Here is a 12,500-nt window from a genome sequence, read left to right on the forward strand (position 1 = left end):
GTAACATATTTTAGGTCAGCGTGTTTTTGTATTGTGGGGGTTTGTGGGCCAATCAGAGACAACGACTAACACCTGCCTCTGATTGAGAACCATATCAGGCCAAACACATAGAAATAGACAAACTAGACATACAACATAGAATGCCCACTCAGATCACACCCTGACCAAACAAATCATAGAAACATACAAAGCAAACTATGGTCAGGGCGTGACAGTACCCCCCACCCCCCCAAGGTGCGGACTCCGGCCGCAAAACCTAAACCTATAGGGGAGGGTCTGGGTGGGCATCTGTCCGGGGCGGCGGCTCTGGCGCGGGACGTGGACCCCACTCCACCATAGTCATTGCCCGCTTCAGTAACCTCTTTGGAGCGGCGACCCTCGCCGCCGACCTTGGACTGGGAACCCTAATAAAGGGCCCCACTGGACTGAGGAGCGCCTCTGGTCTGAAGGGCAGCTCCGGACTGAAGGGCAGCTCCGGACTGAGGGGCAGCTCCGGACTGAGGGGCAGCTCCGGACTGAAGGGCAGCTCCGGACTGAGGGGCAGCTCCGAACTGAGGGGCAGCTCCGGACTGAATGGCAGCTCCGGACTGAGGGGCAGCTCCGGACTGACGGGCGGCTCTGGCGGCTCCTGACTGTTGGCCGGCTCTGGACAGACGGGCGGCTCTGGCGGCTCTGGACACAGGAGGGAGACTCAGGCGGCGCTGGACAAGAGGGAGACTCAGGCGGCGCTGAAAAGGAGGGAGACTCAGGCGGCTCTGGACAGGAGGGAGACTCAGGCGGCGCTGGACAGGAGGGAGACTCAGGCGGCGCTGAGCAGGCGGGGAGCACCTGTAGTGAGGAGACGGAGAGACAGCCTGGTGCGGGGGGCTGCCACCGGAGGGCTGGTGCGTGGAGGTGGGACCGGATAGACCGGACCGTGAAGGCACACTACAGGTCTCGAGCACTATGCCTGCCCAACCCTACCTGGCTGAATGCTCCCCGTAGCCAAGCAAGTGCGGACTAGCCAAGCAAGTGCGGCCTAGCCGCACTGGGCTGTGCTGGCGAACCGGGGACACCATGTGTAGGGCTGGTGCCATGTACCCCGGCCCGAGGAGACGCACTTGAGACCAGATGCGCTGAGCCGGCTTCATGGCACCTGGCTCGATGCCCACTCCAGCCCGGCCGATACGAGGCGCTGCTATGTACCGCACCGGGCTATGCCTGCGCTCCGGGGACACCGTGCGCCTCACGGCATAACACGGTGCCTGCCCGGTCCCTCTCTCTCCACGGTAAGCACGGGGAGTTGGCTCAGGTCTCCTACCTGACTTAACCACCCTCCCCGTGTGCCCCCCCCAATAAATGTTTGGTGCTGTGTCTCTGGCTTCCAGCCGCGCTTTCGGGCTGCTTCCTTATACCGCCGCCTCTCCGCTTTCGCTGCCTCCAGCTCAGCCTTGGGGCGGCGATATTCTCCAGCCTGTGCCCAGGGTCCCTTGCTGTCCAGAATCTCCTCCCAGGTCCAGGAGTCCTGCGATCGCTGCTGCTGCTGCTGCCCGATACCACGCTGCTTGGTCCTTTGGTGGTGGGTGATTCGGTCACGTTCGTCGTCCTCCTCATCTGAGGAGGAGTAGTAAGAAGGATCGGAGGACGAAAATGCAGCGTGGTAAGTATCCATTTTAATAGAATACTTGAAACAAACAAACAAAATAACGAATAAACGAACGAACACGAAACAGTCCCGTATAGTGAACAAACACAGAAACAGGAACAATTACCCACAACCCACAATACAAAACAGGCTACCTAAATATGGTTCCCAATCAGAGACAACGACTAACACCTGCCTCTGATTGAGAACCATATCAGGCCAAACACATAGAAATAGACAAACTAGACATACAACATAGAATGACCACTCAGATCACACCCTGACCAAACAAAACATAGAAACATACAAAGCAAACTATGGTCAGGGCGTGACACATAAATGTGATCACTCTAGTGGTATGATCACCTACGTCAATGTATGTATACAGCAATATGCAGAGGTTACCTTATAAGATAACCTAAAACAGTAGCTTCTCTGAATTCATTAGCATTGTCCACTGTCACACAAGATCAAAATGGCAAAAAGTAACCCAGACAGTGGTTACTTCTATTTATCTACTTTCGGTCTCACTCAGAGTTTCGATTTGCGAGGGAAAATACTTTGCTTCCTACCATTGTTAACACCATTCCCCAGAGAAGTAAGACAGGAACTTACAACATTTCCAGAGGTCATTTTGCTTCTGGGTAAACAAGATTAAGCAAAATACAACACAACACAATATGAGCCAGGTTCATTTTCAGTGATGAGGCCCTGTACCCCATTTACAGTTTCTACTTCAATGTATCAGGTGGAGTTATTCACCAGCTATAGAGTGAGTTGTTGTTTATGTTTCTAAGACTGCAGGGTGGGAGATGCAACAATGGNTTCTACTTCAATGTATCAGGTGGAGTTATTCACCAGCTATAGAGTGAGTTGTTGTTTATGTTTCTAAGACTGCAGGGTGGGAGATGCAACAATGGCCTTGAGAACAGCAGGAAGTGTGTTGGTGGTCTTTCTCTGGTCTGTAGCAGGTATGGTCTCATTCATAATTCTATTATAGAATCCTTAGACATTTCTAAAAGCGTAGAGATCTTAATGTTATTCTGGTGTGTTCAGTGGTGTCGTCTGTTAGGCATCTCCACTTCACTTTTATAGCTGCATTTCACACCTCAATAAGTGTAGCTGTGGTTCACATGCACACTCAACTCAGCAACTGCAGACACAAAGTGTGGACAAACCCTACTGTTCGTGTAAGCCAATAGGTAATACCCTTGTGATGTGTGAATTTTTCAGTGGTACTGGGTCAGAATGGCTGGAGTGTGACTTACACCGAGAATAATATCTGTACCTTGAAGGGGTCAACAGTGGAGATGTCCTGCTCTTACACATATCCCAGTGGTTATATAGTCACAACAACCTTCTGGTTCACTGAATTGGGGACTGGTAAAGAACCTGACAGTCTAGGTCAGGACCCAGAGAATGCAGGTCGTCTGGAGTATCATGGGGATAAGAAGAATGGTCACAACCTGACAATCACAGATGTGAGAGAGAGTGACTCAGCTGAGTACAAGTTCAGATTTATAACAGATCAGACCAAAGGGAAATATATGGGCAGTCCTGGAGTCTTTCTGTCTGTCACAGGTACTGTTACATTCAATAAAGCTAAACTGTTGAATTCCATTTAGTTCAGGAACATTGTCTTGGTTTGTATGTATGTCTGTATAACATAGGATTTCCTCCATCTTTGTATTAGAGTGATAAGTCAGTGATAAAGGGATTTACAGTGATATTGTTTATTCTCCAGGTCTTCAGGTGAARGTGACTGGTGGACATCAGGATAAGACACTGACCTGTATCACCACCTGTACTCTGACTGACAACCCCACCTACATCTGGTACAAGAACGGACACAAAGTAAAGGAGGACACTTCCAGCTTGTACTCAGACTCCTTTAGAGATGCAGACAGTTACTCCTGTGCTGTAAAAGACCATGAGGATCTCCACTCTCCTGCAGTGTGTGAGTCTGGACTTTTTTATAAACATTTCATATGAATACAATGTTTAAGGTTATGAGACTTAAGTAAATTATGTAATGAATATTGATCATTATTCAATCATAATTTTTTCTCTCACTACTATAAACTATTCAACATGTTGTTTTTTACTTTTACAACATCAGTGTATAGTAGTAGATATTAATTAAAGGTGTAAAGATATATATAATGTCTTCTATTGTCTTCTTGTCTTTCAGGTAAGGAGTGTTGGAGTGTGACTTACACCCATCAGAGTATCTGTGCCTTGAAGGGGTCAACAGTGAACATATCCTGCTCTTACACATATCCCAGTTATCATGAGATCAAACAAGCTTTCTGGTTTACTAAATGGTCTGGTATGGAGGCTGAAGATCTRAGCTCAGTGMCAGGGTATGAGGGTCATATAGAGTACCTTGGGGATAAGAAGARTGACTGTACCCTGAGAATCACAGACCTGAGATTGAGTGACTCTGCTGGGTACAGTTTTAGATTTATAACATCTGGAGATATGTTTAATGGCTCAGCTGTCTCCCTGACTGTCACAGGTAATCTGTCACTCATCTCACATCTATTACTGTAATTACCTTATTAAGGGCAGTCATACAGACACAGTAGTGGTATGTAACAGAAAAATACCAAATATTGTATTTCACATTACCAAAAGTATGTGGACACCTGTTTGTCGTACATATAACTCCAAAATCATGAGCATTAATATGGAGTTGGGCCCCCGCTTTGCTGCTATAACATCTTCCACTCTTCTGGGAAGGCTACCCACAGATGTTGGAAAATTGCTTCCGTTCAGCCACAACAGCATTGGTGAGGTCGGGCACTGTTGTTGTGAAATTAGGCCCACAGTTGGCGGTCCAATTCAACCCAAAGTTGTTTGATGGGGTTGAGGTCAGGGCTCTGTGCAGGCCAGTCAAGTTCTTCCACACCGATCTCGACAAAGCATTTCTGTATGGAACTCGCTTTGTGCACAGGGTCATTGTCAGGCTGAAACAGGAAAGGGCCTTCCCCAAACTGTTGCCACAAACTTGGAAGCACAGAATCATCTAGAATATCATTGTGCGCTGTAGTGTTAATATTTCCTTTCCCTGGAACTAAGGGGCCCGAACCAAGAAAAACAGCCAAAGACTATTATTCCTCCTCCACAAAACTTTACAGTTGGCACTATGCATTCGGGCAGGTAGTGTTCACCTGGCATACGCCAAACCCAGATTCTTCCGTCGGACTGCCAGATGGTGACTCGTGATCATCCCTTCAGAGAATGCGTTTCCRCTGCTCCAGAGTCCAATAGCGGCAAGCTTTTCACCACTCCAGCCGAACACGTTGCGTCTGAGCCGCTGTTGCTCCGAGACGTTTCCACTTCACAATAACAGCACTTACTGTTGACCGTGGCAGCTCTAGCAGGGCAGACATTTGACTTGTTGGAAAGGTGGCATCCTATGACGGTGCCATGTTAAGTCACTGAGCTATTCAGTACGCCAATTCTACTGCCAATGTTTGTGTATGGGTATTGCACGGCTGTGTGTTCGATTTTATACAACTGTCAGAAACGGTGTGGCTGAAATAGCTGGATCCACTCATTTGAATGGGTGTCCACATGCTTTTGAATATATTGTGTATTTAGGAGGATATTAATGATTTGTTTCATTTTATTCTAGATGTTGTGTTGGAGATGGATCCTACATCTGTGTCAGAGAGGGAGAATGTGACACTAACGTGTAGAATCACATGTACACTGGACCCCATCACAGCCTACAGTTGGTATAAGAATGGACAGCCGATACCAAACAGCAACACCTACTCTCCTGTCTATAGCCTATTCTCAGTCAGCAGTGAGGATACAGGCAGATACTCCTGTGCAGTAGAAGGCCATGAGGATCTCCCCTCTGCTGAAGAGACTCTCACTGTCAGATGTAAGTACATGGGGTTAAGTCTTTAGTTTGGTATATTAATAAGTATTTTTGATCTATCTCCAGTTCTTTATTAATAAGTAACATCATCTTGGAAACTGAGAGCATGAGGATTTCATTTTTCTCTATTTAATTATTTTAATCTCTTGTAAAATGTACTGATTTACTATATTTGCTAAATCTAATGTCTTCAGAAAGCCAAGAAAATATATACTATAACCAAGATGTTAATGTCTTTTTAATGGTCCTTTATCAGATGGCCCAAAGAACACATCAGTGTCAGTCAGTCCCTCTGGTGAAATAGTGGAGGGCAGTTCAGTGACTCTGACCTGCAGCAGTGATGCCAACCCACTGTGCAGCGTTATAGCTGGTCATACAAGAAGAATGGAGATCACTATCAGAGTTCTCCAATGGAAACACCAGAACCACAACATGTCTTCATTCATATCCAGTCATCTGCACTGGAGAGTACTACTGTGAGGCCCGGAATGGGATTAAAACAGGAATGTCTAAGTCAATCAACATTGATGTGAAATGTGAGTAAAGTACAGCTCAGTGTTGTTGGACTGTTGGAGGACAAACATTTTAATGTATCACCATTTGAACTGTATTGGTCCTAAAGCACATATAATGTCTTTAAAATGGTCCTTTTCCAGACTCTCCAAAGAACACCTCAGTGTCAGTCAGTCCCTCTGGTGAAATAGTGGGGGCAGTTCAGTGACTCTGACCTGCAGCAGTGATGACAACCCACCTGTGGACAAATACCTGGTACAAGAAGAACGTAAACTCACCAAATCATCAGGACAGAGTTCCAGCATCACTAACATCATCTCTGAGGACAGGGAGAATACTACTGTGAGGCTGAGAATAAATATGGACGTCTCAACTCTTCTTCTGTGCATGTAGATGTTCATTGTAAGTTCACCTATCCTTCATTTTGATCTGAGATTCACACATTTATATTTTGTTTCACTTATACAATCATAAGTCAAGGTTTCATGATGTTCCTCATGTAACACTGTTTTAAAACACTGTATTGATTCCAACTGTCCACCAGATGGCCCAAAGAACACCTCAGTGTCAGTCAGTCCTCTTGGTGAAATAGTGGAGGGCAGTTCAGTGACTCTGACCTGCAGCAGTGATGCCCACCCACCTGTGGACAAATACACCTGGTACAAGAAGAACGTAAACTCACCAAAAGCATCAGGACAGAGTTACAGAATCACGACCATCAGCTCTGAGGACAGTGGAGAATACTACTGTGAGGCTGAGAATAGATATGGACGTCTCAACTCTTCTTCTGTGCATGTAAATGTTCATTGTAAGTTCACCTATCCTTCTCCTTTGATCTGAGATTCACACATTTATATTTTGTTTCACCTTTACAATCATAAGTCAAGGTTTCATGATGTTCTCATGTAAAACACTGTTTTAAAACACTGTATTGGTTCCTATTGTCCACCAGATGGCCCAAAGAACACCTCAGTGTCAGTCAGTCCCTCTGGTGAAATGTGGAGGGCAGTTCAGTGACTCTGACCTGCAGCAGTGATGCCAACCCACCTGTGGACAAATACATCTGGTACAAGAAGATGGAGCTTCACTGAAAGGATCTGAAAACACCTTCCTCATCACCAACTTAACTCTGAGGACAGAGGAGAATACTACTGTGAGGCTGAGAGTATATATGGGAGTCTCAACTCTTCTTCTGTGTCTGTGGACATTCAGTGTAAATACACCTAACCTTATCTTCTTTTGTTCAGAGAATCACACATATTTAAAGTCATATTTAATTTATTCCAATCATAAGTCCAAGTTCCATGATGCTCCTCATGTAAAGCTCTACGTATGAACTATGGTGTTACATATTGTCCACCAGATGGCCCAAAGAACACCTCAGTGTCAGTCAGTCCCTCTGGTGAAATAGTGGAGGGCAGTTCAGTGACTCTGACCTGCAGCAGTGATGACAACCCACCTGTGGACAAATACACCTGGTACAAGAAGAACGTAAACTCACCAAAAGCATCAGGACAGAGTTACAGCATCACTAACATCAAGTCTGAGGACAGTGGAGAATACTACTGTGAGGCTGAGAATAAATATGGACGTCTCAACTCTTCTTCTGTGCATGTAGATGTTCATTGTAAGTTCACCTATCCTTCATTTTGATCTGAGATTCACACATTTATATTTTGTTTCACTTATACAATCATAAGTCAAGGTTTCATGATGTTCCTCATGTAACCACTGTTTTAAACACTGTATTGATTCCAACTGTCCACCAGATGGCCCAAAGAACACCTCAGTGTCAGTCAGTCCCTCTGGTGAAATAGTGGAGGGCAGTTCAGTGACTCTGACCTGTAGCAGTGATGCCAACCCACCTGTGCAGCGTTTATAGCTGGTCATACAAGAAGAATGGAGATCACTATCAGAGATTCTCCAATGGAAACACAGACCACACACATGTCTTCATTCATATCCAGTCATCTGACACTGGAGAGTACTACTGTGAGGCCCGGAATGGGATAAAACAGGAATGTCTGAGTCAATCAACATTGATGTGAAATGTGAGTAAAGTACAGCTCAGTGTTGTTGGACTGTTGGAGGAACAAACATTTTAAATGTATCAACCATTTGAACTGTATTGGTCTGCATAAACAATTATAATGTCTTTAAAATGGTCATTTTCCAGACTCTCCAAAGAACACCTCAGTGTCAGTCAGTCCCTCTGGTGAATAGTGGAGGGCAGTTCAGTGACTCTGACCTGCAGCAGTGATGCCAACCCACCTGTGGATCAATACACCTGGTACAAGAAGAACGTAACCTCAGCAAAAGCATCAGGACAGAGTTACAACATCACTAACATCARSTCTGAGGACATAGAGGGATACTACTGCGAGGCTCTGAACATTATAGGGAGAGAGACTATCTCTGTCCATATTACTGTTACATGTAAGTATGACACATTCTGTCTATTTTTGGTGCTCTGTAATTTTACAGATTTCGTTCAGATATTTTTTATAATTTTTGTTATTTAACCTTTATTTAACTAGGCAAGTCAGTTAAGAACAAATTCTTATTTACAGTGATGGCCTACCAAAAGGCAAAGGGCCTCCTGCTGGGACATTGGCTGGGATTAAAAATATATATATATACAGTTATATAGACAACACTACATAAAGAGAGACCTAAGACAACAACATAGCAAGGCAGCAACACATTACAGCACAGCATGGTAGCAACACAACATGACAACAACATGGTAGCAACACAACATGGTAGCAACACAACATGGTAGCATCACAAAACATGGTACAAACATTATCGGACACAGACAACAGCACAAAGGACAAGAAGTTAGAGACAACATTATATCACGCAAAGCAGCCACAACTGTCAGTAAGAGTGTCCATGATTGAGTCTTTGAATGAAGAGATTGAGATTAAATGGTCCAGTTTGAGTGTTTGTTGCAGCTCGTTCCAGTCGCTAGCTGCAGCAAACTGAAAAGACGTGCGACCCAGGGATGTTTGTGCTTTGGGGACCTTTAACAGAATGTGACTGGCAGAACGGGTGTTGTACATGGAGGATGAGAGCTGCAGTAGATATCTCAGATAGGGGGGAGTGAGGCCTAAGAGAGTTTTATAAATAAGCATCAACCAGTGGATCTTGCGGCGGGWATACAGAGATTACCAGTTTACAGAGGAGTTTAGAGTGCAGTGATGTGTCCTATAAGGAGCATTGGTGGCAAATCTGATGGCCGAATGGTAAAGTACATCTTACCGCTCGAGAGCACCCTTACCTGCCGATCTATACATTAAGTCTCCGTAATCTAGCATGGGTAGGTGGTCATCTGAATCAGGGTTAGTTTGGCAGCTGGGGTGAAAGAGGAGCGATTACAATAGAGGAAACCAAGTCTAGATTTAACTTTATCCTGCAGCTTTGATATGTGCTGAGAGGACAGTGTAATGTCTAGCCATACTCCCAAGTCCTTGTATGAGGTGACTACCTCAAGCTCTAAACCCTCAGAGGTAGTAATCACACCTTTAGGGAGAGGGTCATTCTTCTTACCAAACCACATGATCTTTGTTTTGGAGGTGTTCAGAACAAGGATAAGGGTAGAGAAAGATTGTTGGACACTAAGAAAGCTTCGTTGTAGAGCATTTAACACAAAATTCGAGGAGGGGCCAGCTGAGTATAAGACTGTATCATCTGCAAATAAATGGATGAGAGAGCTTCCTACTGCCTGAGCTATGTTGTTGATGTAAATTGAGAAGAATGTGGGGCCTAGGATTGAGCCTTGGGGTACTCCCTTGCTGACATGCAGTGGTTGAGACAGCAGATTTTCTGACTTTATACACTGCACTCTTTGAGAGAGGTAGTTAGCAAACCAGGCCAAAGACTCCTTAGAGACAGCAATACTCCTTAGCCAGCCCACAAGAATGGAATGGTCTACCGTATCAAAAGCTTTGGCCAAGTCAATAAAATATCAACACAACATTGCTTAGAATCAAGGACAATGGGGACATTATTGAGGACCTTCAAGGTTGCAGTGACACATCCATAACCTGAGTGGAAACCAGATTGCATACCAGAGAGAATACTATAGACATCAAGAAAGCCAGTCAGTTGATTATTGACACGTTTTTCCAACACTTTTGATGAACAGGGCAAAATAGAAATAGGTCTATAACAGTTAGGATCAGCTTGATCTCCCCCTTTAAATAAAGCACAACCCGTGGCAGCCTTCCAAGCAATGGGAACCTTCCCAGAAAGGAGAGACAGGTTAAACACGTCAGAGATAGGCTTAACGATGATAGGGGCAGCAACCTTAAAGAAGAAAGGGTCTTAACCATCTGACCCAGATGATTGTTTGTGGTCAAGTTTCAGGAGCTCCTTTAGCACCTCGGACTCAGTGACTGCCTGCAGGGAGAAACTTTTTAGCAGGGCATTAGAAGGGGTGGGAGATGAGGAAATGTTGGACGGGCAAGGAGGCATTGCTGAGTCAAATGGGAATCATGACTCAATGAAGTGGTGATTAAAGAGCTCAGCCATGTGCTTCTTCTCAGTAACAACCACATCATCAACTTTAAGTGACATGGGCAGCTGTGAGGATGMGGGTTTATTYTCCAGGTCTTTATCCGTTTTCTAGAACTTCTTGGGGTTAGACCCACAGAGAGAGAACTGCTTCTTAAAATAACTAACTTTGGCCGTTCGGATAGCCTGAGTTCACTTATTTCTCATTTGCCTGAACGAGAGCCAGTCAGCCTGAGTATGCGTGTGCCGAGCCTTTCACCAAATGAAATTCTTGAGGTGGAGTAACTCTACAATATCACGGCCGAACAAAGGGCTGAACCTGTTTTCAATTCTCAATTTCATGCATTTATAATCTCAAGATACTGCAGCAGTGTTTCCCTGGGTTCCTGTGGTGGGGGTGGGGGCTGTCCTGACTGCTGGAGCTCTTCTACTCACCATCTACTGCACATTGAAGAGGTGAGTCTTTTACTTAGATATACTGTTTTAGTAACATATCAACATTCTGTTAGTATCATGGCGCCAAAGAAGATGGCTGACATTTTACGTGCTCCTAACCGAATGTGTTTTTTGTTAGTTTTTTTTGCATTGTTTGTCATAAAACATTTTACTTATTCTGTACGTAATGTTGCTGCTACCGTCTCTTATGACTGAAAATAACTTCTGGACATCAGAACAGCGATTACTCACCACGAACTGGCAGAAGCTTTTTTTTCCTTTAACGAGCCCGACGCGAAGGACATACTGCTTTCCCGGGAACAGACCCAAATMCCTGTCTTTTGCGTGAAGAGAAGACGGAGAAAAAGAGGACAGAAGTCAAATCAAATCAAATCAAATTGTAGTAGTCACAATTATAGGACACATTCACCTTACAGTGAAATGCTTACTTACGAGACCCTAACCAACAATGCAGTTAAACCAATTTTTTATAAGAAATAAAAGTAACAAGTAATTAAAGAGCAGCAGTAAAATAACAATAGCAATACTATATACAGGGGGTACTGGTACAGAGTCAATGTGCGGGAGCACCGGTTAGTCGAGGTAATATGAGGGGGGGAGGGGAAATGCAAAATAGACTGGGTAGCCATTTGAGTAGACGTTCAGGAGTCTTATGGCTTGGGGGTAGAAGCTGTTTAGAAGCCTCTTGGACCTAGACTTGGTGCTCCGGTACCGCTTGCTGTGCGGTAGCAGAGAAAACAGCCTATGACCAGGTGGCTGCTACTCTCTGTTATCATCTATGCGTTGTCATTTTAATAACTTTACCTACATTTATATATTACCTCAATTACCTCGACTAACCGGTGCCCCCGCATATTGACTCTGTACCAGTACCCCCTTTATATAGTCTCGCTATTTTTACTTTACTGCTGCTCTCTAATTACTTGTTCGCTTTATTTGTTCTTATTATTTTTTTAACTGGATTGTTGGTTAGGGGCTTGTAAGTAAGCATTTCACTGTAAGGTCTACAAAGCCTGTTGTATTCGGCACATATGGCTAATACAATTTGATTTGAACTTCCACTAGATGCCACTAGAGAGCAGAACCAACTATGTCCCAATTTTACAGGAGATTCACAGGAGGAAGTGATGTCACAGCAGACACACAGGTAATAATGTCAAAAACCAAAGGTATTTCAATCCCAATACCACAGACAGCAAGCAAATGCATTTATGTATTTGTGTTTTATACAGTATTGAGAGTATTTGTGTTTCTGTGTCTCTCTCTACAGAGTGCCCATCCTGATCCTAACAGTGGCACATACACATCTCTGAACATGAAGACCTGGTCACCAGAGTATGACACCCTGGCATAAGTCTATTATAATGCAGTTTGTGTTGGAATCAGCTAAACTTTTAACATTGAGATATTAAATATAGTCCCAGTCGGATATTTTTTTTTGCAGAGTTCCCAGTTGTCTTGAACTCATTGAAGACTGAGATTTCCCAGTTCCAAGTT

The 12,500-nt window shown here is 44.5% G+C and overlaps 1 protein-coding gene and 1 long non-coding RNA gene across 2 annotated transcripts in view; one reads left to right on the forward strand and one right to left on the reverse strand.

The window, feature by feature from the left end:
- Positions 1-7,223, forward strand: part of LOC111977407 (sialoadhesin-like) — a 43,137-nt gene extending 35,914 nt beyond the window's left edge. The window contains exon 9 of the mRNA XM_070448673.1: positions 6,982-7,223. Within this exon, the coding sequence (XP_070304774.1) occupies positions 6,982-7,046 (65 nt within the window). The 3' untranslated portion in view covers positions 7,047-7,223. The remainder of the gene's footprint in view (positions 1-6,981) is intronic.
- The window catches only part of LOC139029190 (uncharacterized), a 980,011-nt gene that overhangs the window by 214,100 nt on the left and 753,411 nt on the right, over positions 1-12,500 (reverse strand). The gene's annotated exons all lie outside the window — the stretch shown is intronic.

The sequence above is a fragment of the Salvelinus sp. IW2-2015 genome, linkage group LG18, assembly GCF_002910315.2.
Source record: "Salvelinus sp. IW2-2015 linkage group LG18, ASM291031v2, whole genome shotgun sequence".
NCBI lineage: Eukaryota > Metazoa > Chordata > Actinopteri > Salmoniformes > Salmonidae > Salvelinus > Salvelinus sp. IW2-2015.